The 26110-nt window shown below is 57.0% G+C and overlaps 2 protein-coding genes and 1 long non-coding RNA gene across 11 annotated transcripts; 1 reads left to right on the top strand and 2 right to left on the bottom strand.

The window, feature by feature from the left end:
- Positions 1 to 3352: 3352 nt before the first annotated feature.
- Positions 3353 to 5469, bottom strand: LOC148124997 (uncharacterized). The gene is made up of 2 exons (XR_015744716.1): positions 5377 to 5469; positions 3353 to 3476 (listed from the first exon to the last, which is right to left on the bottom strand). It is a non-coding gene; the product is annotated as an uncharacterized LOC148124997 (long non-coding RNA).
- An 856-nt stretch (positions 5470 to 6325) lies between these two features.
- Positions 6326 to 21423, top strand: LTBP4 (latent transforming growth factor beta binding protein 4). Of its 9 annotated transcripts, none has more exons than XM_087939394.1 (29): positions 6326 to 6669; positions 8983 to 9204; positions 9937 to 10169; positions 10930 to 11035; positions 11159 to 11233; positions 11366 to 11488; positions 12127 to 12291; positions 12408 to 12584; positions 12677 to 12775; positions 12866 to 12997; positions 13283 to 13408; positions 13495 to 13620; positions 14063 to 14188; positions 14390 to 14515; positions 14593 to 14724; positions 14887 to 15012; positions 15126 to 15248; positions 15761 to 15892; positions 16058 to 16183; positions 16305 to 16430; positions 16554 to 16697; positions 17354 to 17563; positions 18315 to 18389; positions 18510 to 18638; positions 18710 to 18859; positions 18970 to 19122; positions 19702 to 20082; positions 20240 to 20392; positions 20488 to 21423. In XM_087939394.1, exons 1-29 carry the CDS (start codon positions 6444 to 6446, stop codon positions 20634 to 20636), a joined length of 4371 nt encoding a protein of 1456 aa, XP_087795520.1. In that variant the 5' UTR covers positions 6326 to 6443; the 3' UTR covers positions 20637 to 21423. The 9 variants fall into 9 exon arrangements, with proteins under 9 accessions (XP_087795520.1, XP_087795521.1, XP_087795522.1 ...); XM_026721423.2 differs by having other exon boundaries at positions 6386 to 6669; positions 20243 to 20392; XM_087939395.1 differs by lacking the exon at positions 14063 to 14188.
- Positions 17756 to 25565, bottom strand: KCNK6 (potassium two pore domain channel subfamily K member 6). Its single transcript, XM_026721424.2, has 3 exons — positions 24792 to 25565; positions 22600 to 22995; positions 17756 to 22377 (listed from the first exon to the last, which is right to left on the bottom strand). The coding sequence occupies exons 1-3, from the start codon at positions 25099 to 25101 to the stop codon at positions 22142 to 22144; spliced, it is 942 nt and encodes a 313-aa protein (XP_026577209.1). The 5' UTR covers positions 25102 to 25565; the 3' UTR covers positions 17756 to 22141.
- Positions 25566 to 26110: the final 545 nt, after the last annotated feature.

Genomic DNA, 26110 nt, shown 5'->3' on the forward strand with positions numbered 1-26110 from the left:
CTCACATCATAGGAAAGCAGGGGGTCTTGTCCAATTGGGGTGACGAGGAAATTCTGGGTGTGCTCGCCCACTTTGGAAGTCACAAGGCCAGGGGAACTGCAAGGCGTTCAGCAAAGGGGTTTGAGCAAACGTCATTACTTCATCTACCCAGGTAAGAAATTACCCTCTCGCAACCTGAGGGAGGCACCTTGGCCGAAGGGCTTGCAAAGAGGGCACCAGGCCCGAGAGAGCAGCAGGGAAAGGCTGGCCGCCACTAGCACACAGGCGCACGCCGCTCCTCTGGCTGCTTGCAGGTATCGGTCGAGCGGTCAGAAAGGCGGAGAAGCAGACGGGAAGTGACTGGTCAAAGCCGCCACTCCCCTCCGAGAATCCGGGTCCGCTCCGCGTGCCGCACTAGGGCTTTTGCTCTCCATCGCCGGCAGGTGGCGCTTCATCTCCAGGGCTTGGCTCGCTCTTGGGAATAGCTGCCAGCAGCTCCCCAGACTGAAAGTTAAGCCTCTACCTCCATAGCCAGACCCCAATGTTCCTAAGAATAGCCACACATTGTTTGTTTATGATATGGCCACCCAAAAAGTGACTTGGGGTGGCATGCACACTTAATTACACACACACACACACACAATTTGAAAATAACTATACAAGAGGTACATCAAACAGAAGAGGGCGGTGTTAACCAGAGTGAGGGTTGCAGTTAATGAAATGCTAGGAACTCAGGGATGCTTTAAAGTAAGATGCCTGCAGCAAGAGTAGTGGGCCTCCATAGCCAGGTTATTTCCATCGGGAATTCCCAGAACCAAATTGTAACAAATGCCAGGTGATGTTCAACTTCAAATGATCCCTGTCAATGGAGGCGGTGGTTCATGTAACCATTGACATTCACTACATTGACAGTGTAGGAGAACCACCCTCTCTTGAGGCAGTCACTCCCAACAATGAAAATCTTTTTTTACTATTGGGAAGTTTTTCCTAAACGCCAATTAAAATCTACGGCCTTAGAGTTGAAACCTGGGTTTCTTGTCTATCTTCCAGAAGGACAGTCCATCTGACACTTAAAGACGATCGTCGTTCTTCGCAGTCTTGCCAGGTTGAGCACACCAGTGCCTCCAACTGTTCCTAGCAGGATTTCCCCCTTGTCCGATTTTATCATTTGCCTCCAGACATTCCCCAGTTATTGGTGTCCTTTCTAAATTCCAGTGCCCCGAACTGGACACACACATATTCTAAATGCCATCTGACCAGCACAGGCTCAGGCTGACTCAATCCTCTACATCTGTCAGCGCAGTGCCAGCTTGCTGCTATTGATTTATTCCAGCTTTTCTAGAACTGTTGGCTCATGTGACCCATCAAGATACCCAGAACCTTTTATGTACTTCTACCCAATATGGTTTAGTGCCTGTCCATTTACTCGGAGCCAAGCTGCACTAAAAGCCTCCAATACAGGAACACAATGTTGCCAGCCAATCAAGACACAAAAAAAGCCACAAAACAGACAGAAGATATTAGAAACACCAGTCAAGTATAACACAGCAAACTCCAAGACCAATAAACACAGACCAAGACTCCCAACCAATCAGGATTAAGGAAAAAACATTCTGGCACAGCAGTAGGCTAGCACCAAATTTAAAACTGAAATGGCTGTGAAAGTCTGACTCACAGACGAACACAATACAGAAGCCTGATGATGGCAGATGAGATTCTGCCAAAACGTTGCCACAACTTTAAAAGCACAACTACAATGATGTGGAAAAATACCCGAACAAAGCTGAATACCATACATATAAGTACCTGCGAAAACTTAAGAATATATATATTGATTTGTCTGTTTTAAATGTATGTCAAATAAATGTTTTTTTGTAGAATAAAAATAAATAAATAAATACTAATAAGCAGAACAGTGGACTTGGACGTGTTATGAACTAAAAATTTGAGAGGAACAAAATAAAAGCTTGATTGTTGGAAACTAACTTCAGAAACACTGCTTGGATTAGATAAAAATGTGTAAAATGGCGATATCTCTTCTGGAATTAAAAATAGAACTTAGAAACATGACAGAAATATTACAAGAACGAGGTGAATCGCTGGTTTATACTTTAAAATTTTTGGAAAATGGGTTAGGGTTAGGGTTAGGGTTGGAAAATGAGATCTTAGAATATGAACAACAACGACAACAAAGACAAAAGATGGAAGATGAGGTGGAGCTGACTACAGGAGAGGCCATTTTTAACTACCATCGGGAACAAAGAACTCTGAAAAGAAGGAAGAGAAGAATGGGCAATAAAAACATGAGACGTAAGAAATTAAATAAAAAAGGGAATATCTATAAAATTAAAAAAGGTAAACAGAAACAGCAGAAAATTGAACGGTGGAAGGAAGTTATAAATAAGGAGGGGGATAAAAACAAGTGACAGAAAAAAAGGGGAGAATGAAAGGGAAAAGATGGGATAAGAAGCAGGATTTGGAAACAAAGAAATATGGGAATTGCAAAAAAAATGAAAAGGAATTATTTATTTAGAATGCATAAAGACAATGGCTAATATTTTAAAAGGATTCTGCAAGGTGAGGAGGTCTAAAGTTATGAAATAGGGGCATATTGATTGACAAGATGGAAAACAGAACTGTTATTTTTTGATATTGGAGTAAGCTTTTTTCTTTCATCTATAGAGATAACTGCAATAACTAATGGAATATGTTTTATTAAATGTATTGAAATATGAATGGAATAATTAATGGAATATGTGTATTAAATATATTGAAATAAATGAAATTATTCAGGAGGAGAGCTGAAATGAAATTAATATTAGGGTTCAGGATTAAATGACTAGATTAAGATGTCTTTTTTTTGAAATTGTAAACAAATCTTATGAAATTAAGATGGCGAAAAACCATGCAGAATCTGGTTTATATATGCTATGTAGTTTTAAAGGGATTATTAATTTTAATAAAAAGTTAAATGTTTCGTGGGACTTAAAAGGGGAGGTGATTAATGAATATATAGTACTTTGAGGTGGCGCACTTAAATTGATAATTAGGGGGGAAATTATTGTTTAGGAGAAGCGTATCTAATTAGAATGTAAGATGAAATATACAAATGTGACAGTTAAAGGTATTAAAGTATAATAATTATGAATCTAACATAGATGAATTAAATAAGAGGTAAGCATTTGGAGTAATACAATAAAATAGAAAATTTATAAAAGCTTTGTTTAGAAAAGAAGTTGAATACAAAAGCTGAATATGTAACTATGGTCATATTTGTATGTATATGTGAAACCTGTAATCATGCTGTTCACTAAAAAGGGATGTTGTTAAATTGTGGAAAATTGAATAAAACTTGTTTTTTTTTAAAAAAAAAAAGACTCTCAGCGGTGGCTGATCTGGCCCTGCAGGCTTCGTGATAGGCCGGTGCTCCGTAATTAGGCCTCTTGTTACCCCGAGTTCGGTATCTGCTGTTTTTAGGTCCATTTAAACGCATTCACCTTTTGGGAGAAGACCAAAAGACAGGTGTTGAGGAGCATTGCCCTCTCCCTGTCCCATCACCTGTTCTTGTCTTAGCAGCCTTGTCCCACAGTGGGCCCATCCCTGTCTTTTCCCAGTTAGATTCACCCGCTTTGGGTTACTTCTGCACAGCCATAGTCATGAGCTTACTCTGGTCCTAGAGACAGGAGGGAACGTCTGGTCTTTTGATAGAGAATCGCTGCCTTCAGCCACCTCTGGAAAGAGCCTACCTAGTATTGACATTGTGGTCCCAGAGAGGGATGTGGAATCTGGAAAACGTGCCAGGTATTTTTTACATTTTAGTCATAGGCCAGTCTGCCTCTCGAGATCCCTCTGGATCCCTCTTGTTCAAATCTGACCACCTGAAGAAGTCAGTCCAGGAAGAGAGTGGCTGGAGCCTTAGTGCTGACGGGAAGGAAACCTTTGGGCAAACCTGTGGCTGGCCTTTGTGAGTTGGGCTTCCCCCCACCCTGTCCAAACCGCTGGCAAGAATGGCCATGCAGGGGCCCCGACAGAGGAGCTCTGCAAAGGCCCCTCCTGCAAACAGCCATTTTGACCATCCCAGCGGGGAGGGAATGGTCCGAGGAGAGTGGGATGCCACAGAATGGACCTGACAAGATTCCTGGGAATTACACTTGTCACTGAGCTGTAACTTGAGGGTGTTCGTTGCAGAGCTGCAGAAAGAACTGGGAGAATGGCACTTTTGGCACATTGCAGAGGCCCACGGTTAGGGTTAAAGCAGAAGGGCGTTCACGAGCAGATCCTCAAGAGTCTAAGACTGACAGTTTTTAATAAAGAAATGTAAGTTATGCAATCTGCCTTTTCCCCCTGGAAAGCTGGGAGCATGTGCAAACGTTGGTTTTCCCCCAAGTTGGAATGGAGGAATCCATGCTAGATCTGCTAATCCTGAGAAGTGTAACCCTTTCTGAAAAAGGACTGGCATGGGATGTCCTGCCCAGAGTTCTATCGGAAGCCGATGTTCTGGTGCTTCTTTTAAGCCAGGTAGAGGATAAAGCCTCAGGACCCAGCTGGGAGGTGGTTGTCTTGGTCAGGTGGTGGCATAGCCCCTGGGCTAAGCAGACGAGGGGCAGCGGCCGGAGGGCGGGTAGCCTGGCCTGCGTGGAACCCCCTGGGCTGAAAGCAATAGGTGGCCTCCTCTGGAAGGGGGCCTCTCGAGCAGGGCCCCTTTTCCATGGTGGGGGAAAGGCAGGGGGCGCTCATCCGGTCACAGCACACGGCCTTGGGTCGCTCTGGGGAGGTCACAGCACGCCCCACCCAGCTTCTCTGGCAAGGAGGGGTCCACCAGAAAGGCCAGGAGGGGTGAGGGCCCCTGTCCCCGGGGAGGCTCCTAGGCTTGCAACTGGAGAGAGACTCAGGAGGCAGGTGGGGATGTGGGAGGGGAGTTATCGGGGCTGAAGGGCCTTCCAAGGAGGGTTTCCGGCTTCTCTTTAGTTGGTCCCTTTGGGGTCCCAAACAATCCAGTTGCCCAGTTTGTCTCCCACACATCTGGGTTAAGCAGAGAGGCCTGAGGGGAGGGGGCTCTCTCTGTGTAGAGAGAGGCAAGGGACTTGCAGATGCCTCCACCCCTCTTCTCCCCCTCTGGAAGTTTCCAAAGAGTTCCCATGTCCAGCTCAGTCCCCACCCCTCTGGATCTGGCAGTTGTCCTGTGCTCCCACCCCACCTCTGGCTAGGTTTTTCCAGATGATTTTTCCAGATGATGTCATGCAAAGCTGCATTGGAAGGAGGAGAGTGGGTGCTGCTCCTTTCCCCACCGCCCACAGGCCCACTTCCTCCCTGGGGAGGCCATCAGGAAGCCCCACCTTCCCTTGCTGTCTTTGAGTGCTTTCCACATTCAAATGTTTGGGTGCGGGGGGCACTTACTTTGCTTGAAACTTTCCTAAATCCCAGGGTCCTCCTTCTCCCCTCTGATCCAGGATCCCCTTTTTTCAGGAATGAGCATTCCTAAGTCCCCTTGATGTCTGAGAAGGCAGCAAGCGGGGGTGGGGATGGAGAATTGGCTTAGAGTACAGGACAAACTCATTAGGACCAGCCAGTGCATGTCCAGCTGGCACAGATGTTTGCCCTGCTCCCAAACGGTGCCTGCTGGGAGATTTGCAAGGGAGGGATCTTTCTTCTGGGAACAGCTATTGGAGGAGGAAGACTTTGCATGTCAGAAATCCAACACAAAGCAGCCCTGAGCGTGTCAACAGCTGGGGAAAGGAAACGGGGGCTCTCCTCTTAGAAACCAGTTTCAAATCTTGCATTTCCAGGCTGAAAAAGCATTGGCCTCCTGTAGTCAGTGACCCCCAGGCACAAACGGGATGGAGGGACGGGGGGCTTCACCCTTCAAACAGGAGGGGAAGGGAGTAGAGGGAAATATGGGGCGGGGAAGGCAGCCTCGCCGGAGGAGCCAGAAGCACTCCAGTCAGACTGGGCAGGAAACAGCTGCTGCCGGGGGGCTGCCCTGGTGGCAGTGGGAGGGGCGGGGGGACACAGAAACTGGGAGCAGCATCAACCAGCACAAGGCAGTGCAAGGGCCCCACGAGTGAGCGCAGTGGAGGAGAGTGGGTGGCTTGCACAGGAGAGCACATCTGCTGGCGCATCTGCTGCAGATGTTTGCAGAGGGGGACAGCTTGAGGGACTTCAGCAGAGTCGGCTTGTCTGCTGGAACCTCGGCTCTGTGGGTGGGGGGAGGGCAGCTGTTGTGCACTGGGGGGGCAGCAAGGGAAGGACGCTCGGTCCTCCGGGCTTGTGGAGAGCAGCTAAGAGTTAACCCTGTTCCTGGCGGCCGTGCTCCCTTGTAAACATTGTTGTTGGCTTGCAGCCCACCCACCCCAAGCTTGCTGCTTCCAATTAGCGGGTGGGTCTGTGTGCTCTCCATGGTGGGTGCATAGCCCTCCCTGCCTGCAGCCTGTCTGGAGCTGTGGCTCCCTGCTCAGCTTGGGGCCATGGGCTTCGTCCACCACCTCCTACTAGCTGTTCTGCTGCTGCTGGTTAGCTTCTCCCCCCTGCCTGGGGAGGGTCAGCAGGTCAAGGTCCTCTTCACCCCCACAATCTGCCACATGCACTGCAGCAACGGGCGCTGCATTAACCGATGCGAGCAGGGCAACGCTACCACTCTGTACAGCGGGGAGAGTGCCAGGGCAGCGGAAGGGGCGTCTGGATTCCGAGTCTGTGAGTACCAAGGGGGCAGGGGAGCTGACGGTCCCACTCATTGGTCTCTGGGTTGAGGTGATGGGCCCCTGGTAAGAGACCTACGCACACTGGTCAAGGGGGAGGGAAGGCAGGGGGGGCAAGGGGACGACCCATACCCTGTGTTGTGGGAAATGGAGGGCCCTGATGCCAGTCCGTTTTCGAGCACCCTGCCACGCCCCCTCTTCCCTTTTGCTGCCTGGTCCAAATCAGGTGCCCTCTGGGGGTGTCTCGCCTTACTTTCAGCCCCAGCCACTGCCCCTTGGCAGGTCCCTGGTTCTCTGTGCCACTCCCGTTTCCCAGGCAAGGTTCTGCCTGGGATCAGCAGCTAGCTGGCCCTCATCCCCTTGGTAGGCCCACCCTGGTTCCTTCCTTCTGGGGCCCCTACCTCTTCCAGCTGCTGCCCTGACTGCAGGGCTGTCTCTGGATGCAAGTCCTCTGCACTGCAGCCCGAGCCAGGCTCTTGGGCGTGGCTTTGCCTGGTAGGCGCAGGAGGGGCCGGAGGGTGGAGGCAGGGCAGGGGCAGGCCATTCTCGCAACCCAGAAGCAGGTAGCTGCCTGCAGGGCGGGCTGGCCTTCCTCTTCTCCCAGGTGGCCACAGGGGGGTCTCCCAGAACTATCTGGGTCATGGGCGGGTGGGGGAAATCGGTTAGAGGCACAGAACTGTCTGCTGGGCTGCCTCTTTTCCCTCCCCTGATTTCTGGGAGGGGCCCACCTGCCTGTGTCCCCATTCTCCCACGAGCTCTTTCCCCAACGGCTCAATCCTACACCCAGATCCTGCTGGAGCCTCTGTAGGGCCTGGTGCTGGGAAATGAAAGCATAAACAGGAGGCTGGCATTGTGCCACCACCAGATGGGACCAGCTGCCTTGGGCTGGGTGCCAGTCTGCCTTGGCTCCAGTCCTGCCAAAGTTGTGGAGAAGGAGCAAGCGGGTGGCTGTGTTGGACCAAGAAAGGCCTCTGGGCCCCAAGTACTTGTCCGGTCCACCACTAGCCCCCAGCGAGCCTCAATTCTCCCTAGAAAGGCAACAGCCTCTAGCTTGAGATCATGTGGGGGGGGGTTGGGAGGGAGGGAGGGAGGGGGTTGCTTTCGGTCTCCTCCCTCCCAGTTGTTGTGCGGTTTGTTCCACTTGATGCTACCCAGCCCTGGTGTGGGTGGGAGCACAGCAGGGAGGGGTTTGGCCACTGGTCTAGGGTCACACACTCCTAATTGCTTGCTGCTGCAGCTGCTCCACACATGGGGGGGGGTAGCCTTTGAGATTCCCCCCCCCTCCCGCCCCAGGTGGAGAAAATGCCTAGCTGAACTTGCTGCTCTGTTGCTGAAGAGACACCCCTTCCTGGCCCCTCAGCCTGCTGTTCCGGCAGGCCTCGAGCTCCTCCCGCAGGGCTGTCCCTCCTCCGACCACCCTTTCCCTGGAAGGAGTCTGAGCTGGAGGGCTCCCTTCCCTGCCCAGGCAGCCCTAGAGGAAAGGAATCCCATGCTGCTTCTTTCCCTGTGGATCGCAGTGGATGAAGGAAGGTGGGAAAAGCCCCAAGGCCCTCAGCCCGGCGGCCTTCAGCCTTGCCATCCTGGCCAGGTCTCTCTGCTAAGCTCCTGCCAGAGAGCCAGGCAAACGTCCTAAATCCAAGGGACAAAAACGTTTCTGTACTGAAAACGGTTGCTCACCCACCTGTCAGTCTCAGCAAAGGTGGCCTGGGGGACAGATGTCTTTCCAGAGCCCCTTGTCCAGGGCAAGGGCAGCTAAAGGATGGGATCAGGAAAAGCCGTCTCCTTCAGTTTACCTTTCTCTCCCTGGATAGGACAGCAGAGTAACAGGCAGAGTCGCAGAGTAAGAAGAGAGTTGGAAGGGACCCTGGGGGGTCTTCTAGTCCAGCCCCATCGGACCAAGCAGGAGGCCTGTCCAGCCTCTTCTGAAAAGCCTCCAGTGAGGGAGCCCCCACACCTCCTGGAGGAAGCCCCTCCACTGGTTGATTGGTCTCCCTGTCAGTCAGTTCCTCCTGAGCTCCAGGTTGCTTCTCTCCTTCTGCAGTTTCCACCCCTCGCTTCTTGTCCCGCCTGCAGGGGTTTTGGAGGACCGGGAGCCTCCCCGCTCTCCTTTGTGGCCTCTGTGGCCTCTGCTTCCTCCCCTTCCTTCTCCTTGCGAAGAAAAGGCCCAGCCGTGGGAAGGTGCTTCATTGATAAGGGTGGGGGTGGAAAACAAAGGCAGGCTGCCTGCGTGTCCACTGAGAAGCCAGTGAGCTGAGCTTGGGTCATCTGAATTTCCGCCTCCGATTCCACTCCATCTTCTGTCCTGCAGTCCTGTGTCCCCTCATCTGCCAAAATGGGGGAGTCTGCCTCAAGAAGGACAAGTGCCTCTGCCCCCACAACTGGACCGGCAAGTTCTGCCACATCCCGGCCTTTCCTTACCCCAGCCAGGGACAAGGCCCTGCTCATCCTGGAACTGAGGGGGAGCCGGAGAACAGACGGCAGCAGTCCGTGCACACCCTCCCAATCGCCAACCACCGCTACGAGCAAGATGGTAAGGAAGTCTGGGAGTGTGGGCAGGTGGGAATCGGACCGTGAAGGAACCACCGAGAGAGAGGAACGGCTGTGAAAGTTTGCTTGCATGCCCATGTTTCAGGCGAGGACACCAAGGCAGGCCCACCCGCTGCCCGTGACTGTAGGGAGCAAGGGGCATCAGTTAAGAGCTGGACCCCTCGGCTGAAGGGATAGAAGGATTTAGGAGAAGAAACGGGGTCCTCTCTCCCCCTCCCTTCCCTTAGGACTGGCATGTCAGGGTCCCATGGACCCACCGCTCCTGGCCTTGAGAGAGGCTCGGAAGACACGGCCCTGCCCCTGGTCTGTGGGTCCAGCAAAGGTGGGGCTGTCTTACAAGGGCTGCGCTGGGCCAAGATCAATCCTACATTCGGCCACTGGGGCTGATTTCCCTCTTATGGACAGTTTTTCACTTATTTTTATTGGATAGTTTTTAACCTGTTGTGAGTTGACTGGAGTCTTTTAGATGAGACCAGATGGGCAGCCATATAAACCCAATAAACCATAATCCTGTTACGGCAGCAACTCCAGCGCTGGGCAGGAGAGGCAGGTCAAGCTCACCAGGGAACCTGGTAGACTGGGGGCAGCAGGAGCGGGGGAGGGGGGCAGCTGGCCCAGTGGGGCTTGCCCAGGGTGCAAGCCTTTCCTGGCGGCCAGGGGTGGGCAGCAGAGGGCTGGCGGGGTTCGGGCCCCCATCGGCGTCTCCTCCCGCCAGGTGTGGCGTCGCTGGTGAACGTCCACGTGGAGCACCCGCCGGAAGCCTCGGTCACCATCCACCAGGTGGAGCGAGTCAGCGAGGTGTTGCTACCCAGTGGCCCCGACGCCTTCTCGCCCTCCCGCCAAGCCCTCTCCGGCGTGTTGGCCCAGAGCAGCCGCCGGGACCCCGAGGGCGGGTACGGCGAAACCTCCGGCTTCGGCTACTGCTTCCAGCAGCTGCGCGGCGAAGAGGTAGGCTGGGGCGGCTGTCGAACAAATCCTGCTCAGGCGACGGGCCGGCTCAAAAGCCGCTCCGGCACCTCCGACCCCCCCCCCCCGAAGCCGGCAGGAAAAGCGGAGCTGAGTTCTGGCCGGGAGGCGTGGAGGCGACTGCACATTCCCGCGGCTGCGCGAGGATTTTCGGCTGTTTCCGGAGCGGCCACGACCGGGCGCCGGGCCAGGTCCAGCCTGCCTTAGTCCCTGGTCAGATGTCCGCGTCTTCCCTTGCGAAGCGCCTCGTTTTTCTCGTTCGCGCCCACAGCGGGAGGCAAGTAGCTTAGAGGTGCCGGGGTCTCGGCTCTTCCCTCCCAGCGAGGTAGGCGAGGGCTGCGGACGGGAAGAGGCAGGCAAGAGAGGCTGCCCCAGGAGCCCCCCCCCCCACCGCCCCATTTCAGGTTCTTTCTGCTGAATTCTCAGCCGATCTCCAGGGCACGCAGGCCTATTTTCACACTCCGCGCAGAACCACGTGCGCAGTCAAGAGCGCAACTTTGCGCGATCGATTCCTTCTTGAGCGGGTGAAATTCCCAGGGCAGAAGCGAGTGCGCTGCTCGGGGTCCTATTGCCTATATCCCCATCTCAAAGGGTGGCGGGGTGGTGTTTGGCTCTCCACGGACATGTTTGTGCGAACTCACGCTTTGCCTTCTCCTCGCTTGCCAGGAGCACAGAAGGTTAATAGGGTGTCGTTGGGTTGGTCAGGGGCATTCCCTAACTGGCCGCCGCCTTGCCCTTTCAGTGCAGTGCCCCCTTGCCTGGACTGCGCACGCGAGAGATCTGCTGCCGTGGCTCCGGCGTCGCCTGGGGTGTTCATGGCTGTCTGCCTTGTGCCGATGCTGACGTGGGTAAGATAGCTGAAAGCGGCGGTTCCCCTGCTGCTTGCCTCCCTCCTTGGAAAGCCCCACGTTGTTCCTCTTCCACATCCCCCAAGCAGCCGGGGTCCTTCATTCTCTGACGTCTCTCCACAGGGGCTTCTGGGCCAGTTGGAAGGGATGCGCTGGGCTGCCCCAGAGGGTTCCTGCGGCTGAATCATTCCTGTGTGGGTGAGCCACCTGAGAAGGGTTGCTGGGCCGCCAGGGATGCAGGGAGCCTTGCGGAGAGCCTAGACCTGCAGGTGCAGGGCAGTCTGCCCAGCTGATCCCCCTGCCATCCCGACCGTCTCTCCCTCTTGCCAGATGTGGATGAATGCCAGGAGGGCAACTTCTGCCATAATGGGGAATGTACCAACACGCGGGGCAGCTTTGCCTGTGTCTGCCATGAGGGCTACATCCTTGACTCCTCTCGCAGCAGCTGCATCTGTGAGTCCAATCCCAGGGGGAGGCAGGGTGGGGTGGGGTGGCTGCACCTGGACTTCCAGAAGAGCCTGGGAAGAGAACCTGCTGGTGTGTGTGGGGGGGAAGAGGGGCGCTTTTCCCTTTTTGGCTCCCAAAGCAGGTGGACCAATGCTGCCCTCTCCTGGCCATCCAAGGTCACATGGGGGGAAACCCAATATTGTGCCCGCCCCAAAGGGTGAAAGAGTGGAGTTGAAGTAGCACCTTGGTTCCCTTGAAGAGTTCATACGAAAGTGTGTAACAGAGGGAAGTAAAACCAGACTGCTGAGAAAGCGACACTTTCCGCTTGCAGACCGTTGGCTTTGGGCGTGAAAAGCAGGGTGGCGCCAAATGTAGAATCGATCAGAAATTGTGTCCAGATATTAAGAAATCTTCAAGTTCTTCTTCAAAATTGGACAAATTACGCAACCAACTGGTTGAGCTGAAGGCAAATTTATCTAAGATACAGCAAAATTTTACATTGGGGAGTGGCTGAAGTAACCAACCGCCCCTCTCCGCAGAGTATCCTAGCCATGCTCCGTCAGGGCTTGCCTCAGGGGGGCTGCGGGGGGCACCCCCTGGATTACTGGCAAGCCAAAGCTTTCGGCCCTTCTCTTCCTCCCCAGCCCACCACGTGATCTCCGAGGTGAAAGCCCCCTGCTTCCGCGTGCTGCGGGACGGCCGGTGCTCACTGCCCACCCTCCGGAACATCACCAAGCAGATCTGCTGCTGCAGCCGAGTGGGCAAGGCCTGGGGCTGGGGCTGCCAGCACTGCCCACCCTTTGGCTCTGGTGAGGCCCCTAGAGCCCTGCCACATGAGGCAGGAGTGAAGGCAAGCGGGGGGGGATGGAGGGCGGCCTGGGAGCTTTGCCCTCTCCTTGACCTGCCGCTGTTGCTCTCCTGCCAGAGGGATTCAAGGACATCTGTCCAGCTGGGCCCGGCTATCACTACTCGGCCTCGGACCTCCGTTTCGACACTCGCTTCCTTGGCCAGGACCCCCCCAGAGTGCCGGTGACCCGTCAGCATGGGAGGCAGGGGCCTCCCCCGCAGGTGCCTCGGACAACAGCCTCACCGTCTCTTGTGGGTATGTCTTCAGGGCAGGACTCTCACCTTGGCTCGGGTGTGCCTCCCAGGCAGCCCCTCATCTCCCTCATGCCAGCTCTTTCTGGTTTGCAGCTCTCTGGAGCGCCCCTCCCACTACGCTGCTGGAGCGCTTCCCTTGGGCCCTGCCCACTCGCTCCCCTGGAACTGGGCCAGCTGCACCAAGTACAGAAGGTGGGGCTCTGCCAGGAGGCCAGGGCTGGAGGGAAGGGGGGAAAGGCTAGGGCGCAGAAATGACCAGGCTCCCATGGCATGCTTCCCCAGAGGCTGGGCGAGGGGTGTGTGAGCGACACCCCCAGGTGTGCGGGCCAGGACGTTGCCTTCCTCGCCGGGGAGGCTACACTTGTGTGTGTGACCGTGGCTACTGGTTGAGCCCTCAAGGCACCCACTGCATTGGTGAGTTGGAGAAAAAAACACCCACCAAACTCAGTGGGGGCAACCTTTGGGGTGGCAGGCAGGCCTTTGCCGCCTCCACAAGGCCTCCCCAAAGACGGGGTTTCCGATGGCCAGGGGCAAGCCGGGTTGTGTGAAGCTGGTAGATTCTGGGCTGAGCCCAGCTTACGGCTAACCCCGCCGCCTCCCAGCCGGGTGGGTGATCAGAGGAGCAGATCAAGGGCTCCACTGAGCCATTCTTGCCCTCCAACCTTCCCGCCAGCTGTACTCCCTTCTCCCCCTCTGCAGATGTGGATGAATGCCGCAGCAGTCCACGTCCCTGTGCCAACGGGCAATGCCAGAACTCCCCGGGTAGTTTCAGCTGCAGGTGCCGCATGGGCTTTCAAGCTGACCCCTCCGGAGTGGAGTGCCATGGTAGGGGCTCCAGAGGCTTTGGCCCTCAGGGGAATTGCCCTTCCCTCCATGCACCCGGGTCTCCCATTGTCCGGTTTCCCTTCCAGATGTTGATGAATGTGCCCTCGTGCCCCAGCCCTGTGCGGGTGGGCATTGCCTCAACACCCTGGGCTCCTTCCGCTGCTCCTGTCCCAGTGGCTATCAGCCCAATCCCTCCGGCACTGAATGTCGAGGTAATGGGGGTGGGGCCTTGGTGGGGGCAGTAAGCTGGCTGGCCAGCAGCCCCAGCTCCTCTCCCCTGCCTACTGGTACACAGGGGGGTGGGACTTGAAACATGAGGGCTGTTTTGCTGTTACGGCTGCCCTTCTCTTGTTCTCTGGCTGCACATGTCAATGGGTATCCCCAAGCCTGCCTGCCCCTCAAACACGCTGACTCTGTGCCTGCTCCTGTGGGTACAGCCAGTGCCAAGGTGAGAGTGGGGCCCCCACATTCACACCTCCTTTGCTGATAGGGTGATAGGGTTTAAAGCCCTTCCAAATGTGCATCTCACTTCCCACAAACAGTTGGGCCCCCTTGGCCAGAGTCTCCTTTTCTGGTGAGTGGGGGGTGGGGGGCTGAGTGCGTGAACGAGGCAGGGAGGAGCCTGGGACACACAGTCACCGTGTGATTTTCCAGATGCGGATGAGTGCCAAGGCCGCCCCTCCCTCTGCCAACCTGGCCACTGTGAAAATGTGCCAGGCGGATATCGCTGCAGCTGCCCCATTGGTTACCAGCCGAACCCGCTGGGGACTCTGTGTGCAGGTCAGGGGGCTGGGGAGAAACTGCCCCTGTGGGTTGGTCTGTTGCTCCATTTGTGCTTTGGGGGATGGCAGCAGCCTGTTCACCCAAACCTCCTGGGTGACCCCCTTCGGTAAGCTTTGTTCAGAGGCATCCAGAGTGGAGAGACGAGCGTGGGTCCAGAGGGGCCCTCTGGGATGCAACCTCTTCCTTTGTACCCCACAGATGTTGACGAATGCCTGCAAAGCCCTCCACCCTGTGGCTCTGGACGCTGTGAGAATGTGCCCGGTGGATACCGCTGCCTCTGCCCTGCTGGCTTCCGGGCCAGCCTGACGGAGAACCAATGCCTGGGTGCGCAAGGGGAGGAGTCAGCGGGGAGGTGTGGGGGCAGCACAGGGACACCACTGATGGGCATATTCCTTCCACAGATATTGATGAGTGTGCAGCAGCAGGATCGCCTTGCGGCCCTCAGGGGCTCTGCCTCAACACAGAGGGCTCTTTCCGCTGCCAGTGTGCCCGAGGGTATCGGACGGAGGGCGTGGGGGGTACTTCCTGTGTGGGTGAGTGCCACACATCAGATGAACATACCAGCCAGGGTTGAGTCGGAGGCTGCGGTCTTCCTGTAGACCCACACTGAGCTTCTTTCCAAGCTCTGGGTCCCTCCAGGCATAGACTGGCAGCACTGGCAAGAACAGTGCCCACTCGTCTTTCCCCACTGCTAGATGTCAATGAATGCCTGGAGGGTGACTTCTGCTTCCCACGGGGTGAGTGCCTCAACACTGAAGGCTCCTACACCTGTCTCTGCGCTCAGGGCTTCACTGCAGCCCCCGACAGGGCCTCCTGTGAGGGTAAGTGCCCTGCAGTCTCATCCGGGGGGCACTGAGTGCATGCCAAGGGGGGGATGAGATCCAGAACTGCTGCGGGGTTCATGCCCTGCTGACCTCTCCTTTGGCCTTTGCAGACATTGACGAATGCCTCAGTGCTACAGTCTGTACTGGAGGGCATTGTGCCAACACCGAAGGCTCGTTTGATTGTTATTGCCCCCCTGGCACCCGCAGCACACCCAGCAAAGCTTCCTGTGAGGGTGAGTGGCAGTTTTCAGAAGTTAGTTAGTCTTGGGGGTTGTGGGATGGGGTGGGGGGGCACCACTACTTTCAGCCTGCCAAGGATGAGAGAGGAGAAAGTCAGAGCCTTGGTTGAAGCTGTGAGATGGGAGACCCTGGAGTCTCTGGCCGCTGGCACAGGATTAGCCACCATAAGCACAAGCTCCAAGTCCACGCGGTAGGGTCTTCCCTCTTGACAGCACTAGTGGGACCCGCAAACCAAGAGTTTCTCTGCCTCCCACCACCCCCACCCCCGCACCCCGTGGTGGTGCCTCTCTCAGAAGGGCCTGCTGCCGGGGACCCTGCAGAGTGTCGTTTCGTCCATTAGGCCTCTTGCAGGGGACCTGGGGACCCCAAAGGCTCATCCTGGGATGCTCCACCATAGTTGATTAGCCCCTTGGATGCCGACAGCAGGGTTTGATCCCTGGAATTCTGAGCCCCTCCCCGGGGACAAGCGGCTCCTACTGAGCCTCCCTCTTCGTACATCCCACAGACATCGATGAATGCCAGGAGTATGGGGCAGCCCTCTGTGGAACACAGCGCTGTGAAAACTCAGCTGGCTCATACCGCTGCGTCGTGGCTTGCCAGATCGGCTATCGAACCAGTGCCACAGGAGACTGTGTCGGTGAGTTGTGCCAGGCCTGGTGGGCTTTCCATGTCTCCTTCCCGGCATTGGTTGCACAGCGTCTGCATGGGAGCCTTCTCCAAGAAGACCCGCCCTCTGCCTGGGACGGTTCAGCTTCCTGCTTGTTAGCCTTGCACCTGTGCCAACCGACGGCTCCCCCTTCAGATATCGATGAATGCCAGGAGCCCAGAGCGTGTGGAGAGAAGCGATGTGAGAACACACTAGGCTCCTATCACTGTGTGGCCACCTGCCAGATGGGCTACCGAGCCGCTGCTGCTGGGGACTGCATAGGTGAGGACATCCATGGGGTTTGGACCGTGGGCAGGAGGAGCCTCACAGCGGTGACCTCTGCAACTGAGTGACTTGCCAAAGGATCACAGTTCTTCTGAGTGGGTATACGTGACCCTTGCAGATGTGGACGAGTGTCAGAACAGTTCCACGTGTGGTGCCCATGCCATCTGCCACAACTTGCTCGGCTCCTTCCAATGTATCTGCGACCAGGGCTATGAAAGTGCCAGGGATGGGCGGCATTGCTTAGGTATGTGGCTGGCAGCAGGGCAGGGGATGGAGGCCGAGGGACAGACTGAACGGAGAAGGGGAGGAGGAAGGGAGGGGGAGACCTGGATCCCAGTGGCACCTTTTTTCCATCCGTTCCTCACAGATGTGAATGAGTGTGAGACACTGCAGGGGGTGTGTGGAACAGCACCGTGTGAGAACGTGGAAGGCTCTTTCCTGTGCATCTGCCCCCAAACCGGGGAAGAGTTTGACCCCATGACTGGCCGCTGCATTGCTTTGCCCAGTGCTGGTGAGACCGGGGGCGGGGGGAGGCTTGGAGAGCGGGGAGGGGCCTAAGGGACGGAAGGAAGGTAAGCTTCAAAGGTCCAAAGAGGGAAGCCCCCCCCCCAGAGCTGGGTCAGCATGGCATACTTGCCACTGGCCCAGCCTCCCACCCACAGAGCAGAGGGGCAGCCTTCCCAGTGGGGGGCCCTTGGTGGGAGACCGCTCCGAACCGCTTCCCGAAAGAGTTGGGGTGGTTTTCAAGGTCACACAAGAACAACACAACAAATAGAAAACTGTCAGGCAAGTAACTAAGGTGAGCCACGATGGCAGCCCCCCAAGATCTTGTGGAATGATATGGGAAGGAGGGCTGAGGACACCCCTGATTGCTGGGAAGACGCCCCCCCCACCTCTGATCAAAATGGGTCAGCCAAGGCCAGGCGGGGGGTTGTGGGGGGGGGGGACTTGCAGATACCTGGTTACCTTCAGGGCTTTAAAGGTGAACTGGAGCCTCCAGCAGCCGATTGTGGCCAGCAGAGCAACTGCAGGAGAGGGACAATGTTGCCAGGCAGGTTGCCAGCTGCATTTCGGACCACCCAGTCTGGTGGAGGGGAGGGTACACTCGGGGAGGAACTCTCTGAATGAACTGGGGAGGGGGTCCCATCCACCTTCTCCATCCTGCAGCTCGTCCCCCAGCCCTCCCCAGGCACCCAGATGCGGCACAGTTGGAGAATGGTGATGGTCTGCGACGCGAGTGCTACTATGACCCAAACGCCGCCCAAGCGTGTGAAAGCGTTCTGGCCAGAAATGCCACCCACCAGGAGTGCTGCTGCAGCCTCGGCCACGGGTGGGGCCTCGACTGCCACATCCAGGCCTGCCCCTCCTTGGGGACAGGTAAGGCTGGGAGGGTCAACCGGGGGGCGGGGGCAAGCGAAGGAACCGTGGGTTGGAATAGCTCCAGGCACAGAATCTCGCACCTGCTCCTCCCCCCCACTACCAAAAGCTTATTATTTTGCGGCTTTTAAATAATGACAGAGAATTGGGAAAAACACACAAACATAAAATTACATGCTTTGTCAAAGCAAATGCATACGAAATGTTTTTAAGTGAAAAATACAACAAAAGGAAAAAGCATATCATTTTAGCCGAAAATAGTTACAGCTCTAGAGGCTGCTCGATGGCACTGGGGTCTTCGATCCTGTGGGTGAAAGGATCCCCTGTCGTCATGGGAACAAGGGGGAGGGGCTTGAGGGTTTTCCCAAAGTTAATTTGCTTGCCTGACTGTTCTTAGCCCAAGCCCCTGTGTTGGTCTGGGGGGTCGGGGGCAGGGAATGCAGAGGGGAGGAATGATGTTGCAAGCAGCCCTCCAGTCCAGCTTTGCTCCTGACTTCTAGGAATCCAAAAGGAACGGGGGGGGGGGGGGAGAGCTGTGCTCCAAATGGGAACCGAAGCGCCGGCCTGGCCTTTGGGGCACCAGGAGGGCTGCAGGTGGTCTTGAGAATTGGCCGGTCAGAAGCCCCCTCTGTCTCTGGCAGACAGGAGCAGGTTCCCTTTGTGGGTGTTCCTGGGCCCTGTGAAGGCTGAGTCCGGGAGGGGGGCTGGGGGCCTTGGGGCAGCTGCTGACAGGCGGCCTGTTTCCCTGCAGCCGAGTTCCAGGCTCTGTGTCCTCACGGCAGGGGCTACACTGCTGTCCTCGTCAGAAACGTCCCAGCAGTTACAGGTGCGCACTTGGGGGGCTCTGGATGCGGCCAGCTTAAATGGGACGGGGTCCCACATGGAAGAGAGTGGATTAGAAGTCTTCACTTTTTCCCTTTATGCCCAACTCGGTGTTCCTACACAGATGTGGATGAGTGTACCCTCTTCGGCTCCCTGGTGTGCAAGGGCGGGGTTTGTTTGAACAAGATCCCTGGCTACTCCTGCTACTGCCCCAATGGCTACTATTATGAGACGCAGCACCTGGAGTGCATCGGTGAGCACTGCTCCCTCCCTGCTTCTGAGGTGCTCATGGCCCGAGAGTGACCAATGCCCCTGTTGCCCCAGATAACGACGAGTGTCTGGATGAAGAAGCCGAGCCCTGCGTGGGGGGCCACTGCATCAACACCATTGGCTCCTATTACTGTTCTTGCACAGCTCCCCTGGTGCTGGACCCCTCCCAGCGCCGATGCGTGACCAATGAGAGCCACGGCCTGGGTTCGTATTCCCCCCCCTTCAGGCCCAGCCTCGCGGGGGGGTGGGGGGGGGCATCGGGAGGAGCCTTGGTTCTTTGGGAGTCGTCCTGGCAATCCCTCCTCCCCCTCCAGATGAGGACCTGGCCGTCTGCTGGCAGGAGGTGGGCCCGGACCTGGTGTGCCGCCGACCCCGCCTGGACCGGCGGGTGACTTACACGGAGTGCTGCTGCCTCTATGGGGAGGCCTGGAGCATGAACTGCGCTCTGTGTCCAGCCCGGGACTCAGGTAGGTGCCCTCCTCTTCCCCCAGGAGCTGAGGATGGAGCCGAGGAGCGGGCCCCATGCCCCCCCCCTTGCAGGCTCACGAACAGGGAAGAGGAAAGGAGAGGCAGGTGCTGGGAAGGAAGAACTGCAGCCACCTTTCCTTTTCCCAGACGCCTGTTTTCATTTATTGATTAAACTTTTATGCCACCCGTCCTCCTGGCAAGGAGCTGGAGGCCATCTTGACCGTGGGTGGAAAGTCCTTATTTGACGCAATAAGGTTTCCAGGTGCCCCCTCAGGCCCCGTGGTGTGTGCTGAGGATGCAGCTCTTCCAGGCCCGGGTGGACGAGAATGTTGCCTTCTTCCTGAGCACCTCCACCTGGCCACCAGAGGTGTGGGGGGGTGGTGTCTTGCTGCCCTTTCCCTAGATTTGTGACCCTCAATAGCAAGGAGAGGCTGTGGGGAGTCTCTGTGGGGCACGCTTCAGGGCCTTTCCTCCTTTGTTCAACAGCACCATACTGCTGGGGGGCTTCTGGAGACCATCTACCCCTGCATTTAGACTGCTTTGGCCCTAACCCGCCCCCACCCCTTTGCTTTCCCCAGATGACTTTGAGGCCCTGTGTAATGTCCTCCAGCGTCCCACTTATGGGTTGGGGAGGCCAGGCAGCCTGGGGGCACCCTTCGAATATGGCGGAGGAGACTTTCTTCCCTATGGCCCTGAGGTCTACGACCCCCTGGCACGGCCCGCCCCTCTGGCTCCCAGCTATGACGCTCTCCCTCACGAGTCACTCTATGGGCCATCCCCCTACGAGGCCGCTGGCCTGGATGACGCAACCTATGGCGAAGCGCAGCTAGAGACCCCAGCTGAAGACCCTCGGGATGGATACCAGCCTCACAGCCTCCCTGACTCAGACTGGCCCTACCTGTCCCGTGGCCGTGGGCACTCCTACCCTGAGCGGCCTAGTCGCGCCAGCGAAGACTACCGTGAGTAGGTGACAAAGGGGGAGGGAGGGAGCTACCTGCAGGTGGTCCTGGGCTGGAAGGAAGGGGGGCCTCTGGAGGGGAAGCTGGAAGGAGGGGGCGGCTCAGGCCATGCCAGTGCAAAAAGGAAGCCTGCTGGCATCTCTTGGTCTGTCACCAGCAGGCCGTTTTGGAGGCAGCAGAGGGCTGCCAGCCGAGGAGTGCGGGATCCTGAGTGGCTGTGAGAATGGCCGGTGTATCCAGGTTGCCGATGGGTTCACTTGCTTCTGCAACGAGGGCTACCGCCTTGACCCGACCCACATGGCCTGCCGTGGTGAGGGCCCCCCTTTTCTTGCCACCTCAGCTGGCTGGCTGAGCCCGGCTCTCCCGGCCAGCGGGAGGCCTGACATGATCTCTCTCCTCCTGCAGATATTGACGAATGCAGGGAGGTGGACAGGCTGTGCTCTGGCGGCCGCTGCCTCAACCTGGAAGGCTCCTACCGTTGCCTGTGCCCTCCTGGCACCGCTCCCGCAGGGCGACTCCCCCGATGCCTCCACACCCCTCGCAGCCGAGCCTGAGCTGGGGGTGGGTGGGGAATATTTATTACTTTTCCAGGTGGGAACGGAGAAAGGGCCCTTTGCCCGCCCCACCCCCCTCAGCCTGCAACCTTTGGAGGAGCTGGGGAGGGGGCTAGTGCTCAGGAGAGCGGGGGCTCTTCTACTCCTTGTTGGGGCCATGGGGCAAGGGAAGGGTGGCCAAAAAATTCCAAAATAGGATTGGATCCCTCTTGCTTGCCCTTGGAAGGCAGGAGCCCATCTGGCTGCCTCCTTGCCCTGTCCCAGGGAGGGGGTGTTGCCTCCGATTGGAAACATTTCCTCTCCCCCACCCACCTCGTTGTCCATGCGTGCACGGGAAGGCGTCCCCCCCGGCACCCTTTCCTCATCTGCTGAAGACTCCCAGCGGAGCTACCCTGCAGGGCACCGGCAGGAGCACTGGGGCCAGTCCTTCCCTGGGCCCACAGGGCTTTTGCAGAGGGGATGGGACTAGGGCCAAGTCCCAGGGAACGCCTGCTAACAGGATTCCAGCCCTACCCTCGGGACCAAGGGCAGCACAGAAGCCCACAGCCCCAAACCTTTCCCAGGTCCTTTTGCCTGTCATGAGGAGAGGGGCCCCACAGCTCACCACCTCTGCTCCCCCAGCGCCACCTCCCTTGTTGCTCGAACAGACGCTTAAGCCCTCTCGCGCATCCAAAGATGCCCACAACCCAGGTAGGGGCTGTCAGCCTTTTTGGCAGCATGCCAGCTGGGGCCACAGTCACTTTTTCACTGCTGTTACTGGACCAATAAATATTTTCTATAAAAGGAATTGACAGATTTGGCTTCTCTAAGGAGAAGAGACCAGCAAGGAGTACCTTCAGTCCCCCCTCCCTTTGGGGCACAGGTGTTTGGGGGGGGGACACAGGAAGAGTTGGCTGGACTAACTGGCGGGTGGGTGGGGGTGGAAATAGCAACACAGGCCAAGCAGCCTCCAGGGTGGCTCTGGGGTCTCACCAGCCAGAAGGGGAAAGGGTTTCTGCAGTCAAGCGCACACAGAGCGAACCCCGCCAGTTTGTCTTCTCTGGCGTGAAGTGTCAGTAGCAAAATGTTTTGAGAAATGGACCCTGGTTGGGGCCCTTCCCTTCCACTTTCCATTTGAGGCTTTGGTGTCTCGAGCGCACAGCTCCCCCCCCCCGCCCCCACTTCCGCCTCGGCAGCTCAAGCCACAGCTGGAAGCAAAGGATACTGGGCCACATTGCACTGACTACAGTGATAGGAGGAGGAGTCACTGTGGAGGGATGAAGGGCCTAGGAGCTCCAGCCTTTTAGCTGAGCTTCTTAAATATCCCCCCTCCCAGCCGATCCAAAGGCAGAGCCAGAAGCCTCCCCAAGCTCTCCTCTCCTGGCCAGAGAGGAGCTCTATTCCCTCCCCTGCCCTCCACAGGAGTGGACCGTCCAGCAGCCTCGTTTCCTTGGTCAGGAAGGGACAGAGGAGAGCAGCCAGTCTTCCTTGTGGGTTAGCCCCGACTCTCACCCTGCTGCTCCTTGCTACGATCTGTTAATGGAGGAATAATGGGATGGGCCTCCTGGCCTGGGGTGTGCAGGCAATTGCTCCCTCTGCCCTGGCTCAGAGGGGCAGCTGGGCTCCCCCAGGATACTCTGATGCTCTTCGGGAGGCTGCTCCGGGGGCAGGAAGACCAGCTCGGAGAGGCCATGCAGGTCTGCCAGCTTGTGGAAGGTCTGGAGAATCAGCAGCATGGCCATCAGCCCCAGAAGCAGGTAAACTGGAAGGAGAGCGGGGAGGGTGAGCCAGGAAGAGATCTGGAAGAGAGGCAGGCTCTTCCCTCCTCCTTGCCCACCTGGGAATCACGGGTTGCCCATGTGAAGTGGCGGGAGTGGGGTGCCCAGCACCAACCTGCCATCAAAACTCTGGTTCAACCTTCCACCGGGATGCTCTCCGGGTGGGATGGCCTTTCCATTTGTTCCTGGGGCAGAGCGCTACTCACCTGTGATAGAGACCTTGTAGAGGGGGCGAAGGTGTTGCCCAGGCTGCTCCCCAGGGACGTAGTCCCCCAGGCCGATGGTGCAGAGGGAGATGAAGCAGAAGTAGAAAGCATCCAAGAAGCTCCAGGACTCTTCCAGAGAACTGAAGATGGCAGCGGGCACTAAGAAGAAGGCTGCCAACACCAGGCCCATCAGCACAAACAGGTGCCCCCACGACAGGATGCGGCGGTCAGAGCCCCAGCGGAGGGCCAGGTATTCCAGGGGCCCAGAGGTGAAGGTGCCCACAAGGCGCTGCACGGTAGCTGTCAGCACCAGCATGGTGAAGGGGACGCCCACCACAGCGTAGATGATGCAGAAGGCTTTGCCGGCGTCCGAGAGGGGCGTCGTGTAACCGTAGCCTGGGAGGAGGGAAGGGTGAGCATCAGGGGCAGCGGTACCTGTGCTGAGGGTCCACCCTGAGCAGCACCTGGGTTCAGGGGTGTCTGTCCCTCCACTGACCAGACCAGCAAACAGACTAAGCCACCTCTGCCCACGGGTGGACTATTCGTGCCTTTGCAGCATGAGCTGCTGTGGGGCCCAATTCTTATTTGGATAGCAACCTCACACAGCTCGTGGGACAGAAGGGAAAAAAGGGTGGGAGGCAGGTAGACCTGGAGGGTGCATGACAGGTGGGGTGGGGCTTGGTGAGAGTCCGCTTTAGTCTTTAGTCTGAGAGTTCAGTCTGGAAGTATTAAGAGGTTGGCTGTTGCTGGGACTTCCAATGGTTTTTAGTGCTGAAAGGAAAAAAATGTCAATCCTGTATATTGGGCACAGCGGGCTACCCAGAAGTGACATGGGGCAAAGGCAGGTGGCAGGTGCCAGGGCCCCGGGACTGGTGACACAGCAGAGGGTGGGGAATTCTGGCTCCTGGGCAGCACCCCTTGCTGCCTAATCCCTGTCGTGCACATGGAACACTGCCTGTGTTGTCTTGGGGGCTTCTGGGTTAAGACAGGAGGGACAGCAACTGCTGTCCTGAAGGCAGAGCTGCACCCCAACTGGGGATGCCACCCTATGCTGGAAAAACTAGCCAGCTTGCTTGTTGCTCAATTCCAGGGGGCCAAATGGATGGGCTGCCCATAGCCTGTGTGGCAAGAGGACACAGATGATCAAGGCTAGCGCCCTTTTTTAAAGCTGGCACTTCTGCCCATAAGCCAAGTGTAGCTGACGGAGCCCAGCACTTGCCCAGGCCACCTTTCACCTTTTCTTTCTCCAGAAAGAAATGGAGGGGGGTAAATTAACTGTTGTTTCTTCTTTTGCCGTTTTTGTGAGCGTTGTAACCACAACAGTTATCTTCGGAGTCATTCTACATGACAATGGTGCAATATTCGTGTAACTATTGCTAATAAAATTGTGCTGTTAGGTTTAAAAAAATGGAACATGAAATTTTAAAACTTGCCATTGGCACCAAAAGCACAGAAATCGCCTCTCACCTCTGATGGAGCCCCACTAAGAAGGGCACCAGGTTTGCCACCTGTTTTGCAGGGCTCCTGCCAGGAATAAGGGAGGATCCGTGGAGGCCAGCCCAGTAGCCGCCCGAGGCTCCCTCGGAAAAGGCGGGTTCCACCAGAAGAGCCAGCTGCCACCGGGCAAGGTACAAAGCGGAGCCGATGGATTGCTACCAGTTCACGCAGCCAAACAAGCCTGAACACCCGAGCCGGGAGACGCAGCTCCGGCTAAGCCTGGCAGTTCCGTCCACACCCTTCGGGTCAGAACGGGCTGCAGGGACCGTATGTGACCACCCGCACCATCAGAGAACCGCCCCAGGCAAAGCCAGCGACTGTACTAAGGCCCCTTCTTGGCGCACTGTTTCGACCCTCGGCAGCCCCGAGCGAGCAGCAGGCGAAGACCAGCAAGCGGCCGCGGCTGCTCACCTGTGCCAGCAGTTCTCCCTCAAGATCGCGTCTCGGAGGGTAGAGACACGGCGCCACGTTCAAGCGTGAAAAAGAGGCTGTGTCCGAGAGTTGGGAGTGGAGGGTGGGTCTCGGCCTGGACCCCCGAAGCGCGCTCCTCCCGGCGCCGCCACCTTACAAGGCGCACGGTTGCGGGGATCCCGCCAGCCCCTTCCCCCTCCCCCCACCGCGCCCGGAATGGCTGGCGGAAAGTGGAGGAGAACAGGGCCGCCTGTCCCGAAGAAGCGAGGCCGGCCTCGACTCACCCACGGTGGTGATCAAAGTGCTGGCGAAGAAGAAGGCCGAGGCGAAATCCCAGTTGGACGTGGCAGCCGAGCCGTTGTGCAGGAGGGCTGCGGAGTGGCGGTCGGCGCTCAAGACGGCGCCCAGGAAGCGCTCCAGCCTGGCCTCGGACAGGCAGGGGCTGCTGCGCAGGAAGTCGCTCTTAAGCTCCTGCAGCTCGGCTCGCAGCCGGCTCTCGTAGGGTCGCTCGACGGCTGAAATGATCAGCGCTCCGAGCAGCAGGTAGCCCGCGTAGGCCAGCGCGAAGGCTGCCAGCACGGCGCCGCGCCTCATGGCTCTCCCGGAGGAGCGCAGAGCCACTCGCGGCAAATAGGAGCGGAAGAAGGAGACGCTTGCAGAAGCCAAGCCGGTGTCCGCCCCGGCGACTCCGCTGACCAGCCTCTTGGGCGGCGGCCAGGCTCCTCCCGTCAGGTGGAGCCGGGACAGCCAAGAGTTGCACCTGGCAGGCGGGATCCTTTCGCCCAGTTCAGTCCCAGTTCCACCAACTCCGACGGTCAGGTGCTCAGCATCGGGTACATGTTCAGAGGCCCCTGGCTCCTCGCCCTGACTTAGACCAAGAGATTAAGGCCAATCCTTGGCCTTTCCAACTGGACTGGAAGCCCACCCCAGGAGGGCCAGATTTTGGAGGAAGCAAGGGTAGTGGGCACCAGGTAGGACTTCTGGCCAAAGCCTTGTGCTTTGCTGCTCCCCTGCTGTCCTGTCCTGTCTTGGCCTTGGTCCTTGCCACCTCCCAGAATGAAGGGAGGGATCAAGAGAGCAGAAAAAAGAGCTCGTTAGCCCGCTCAGGAGGTCTAGAGGAGGGAGGCATTCCCCTCCCTTTCAGGACTGTGGGTGTGCTCTCGGCAGGAAGCAAGTTGTGTGAAAACAGGAATTGGGCGACTGGTGAGAGGTTTGCTAGCAAGGAAGCCTGAGGGAACAAGGACCGGGAAGAGCCACCAGGCAGAGAGAAAGGGTCCCCTGCAACAGCAGCGCGAATGGGGAGCAGAAGAATTAGAATTCTAATTCTTTGTCAGCCAAGTGTGATTGGACACACCAGGAATTTGTCTCCAGTGCATAAGCTGTCAGTATATGTACAAGCAAAAAGTGAAGCAAATCCCTCAACATTTTTTATTTTCCAACATTCACTCTCATCTTTCATGTGGGTGTATCCAGAGTGTTCACATGTCAGCGTGTACATGAACAGCCCATGAGGGCCCGAGTGCTTGTTCCACAAGGACTGGTTCCCCAATTCCACCAGACCCAGGAAAAGGGAGCCAGCCTATGGCTCTCTGGGCCTATGCCT

The sequence above is a fragment of the Pseudonaja textilis genome, chromosome 10 (genome assembly GCF_049901715.1).
Source record: "Pseudonaja textilis isolate UNSWEBS1 chromosome 10, rPseTex1.2, whole genome shotgun sequence".
NCBI classification, from domain to species: Eukaryota; Metazoa; Chordata; class Lepidosauria; order Squamata; family Elapidae; genus Pseudonaja; species Pseudonaja textilis.

Excerpts from the sequence above, each read along its gene's own strand:
- LTBP4 (XM_087939388.1), top strand. The coding sequence starts at position 6,444 with ATGGGCTTCGTCCACCACCTCCTACTAGCTGTTCTGCTGCTGCTGGTT. Across the intron at positions 14,516-14,592 it reads GACGGAGAACCAATGCCTGG|ATATTGATGAGTGTGCAGCA; the intron begins GTGCGCAAGGGG and ends TTCCTTCCACAG. Across the intron at positions 18,639-18,709 it reads GCAGCACCTGGAGTGCATCG|ATAACGACGAGTGTCTGGAT; the intron begins GTGAGCACTGCT and ends CTGTTGCCCCAG.
- KCNK6 (XM_026721424.2), bottom strand. The coding sequence starts at position 25,101 with ATGAGGCGCGGCGCCGTGCTGGCAGCCTTCGCGCTGGCCTACGCGGGC. Across the intron at positions 22,996-24,791 it reads CACTTTGATCACCACCGTGG|GCTACGGTTACACGACGCCC; the intron begins GTGAGTCGAGGC and ends CCCTCCTCCCAG. Across the intron at positions 22,378-22,599 it reads CTACAAGGTCTCTATCACAG|TTTACCTGCTTCTGGGGCTG; the intron begins GTGAGTAGCGCT and ends CTCTCCTTCCAG.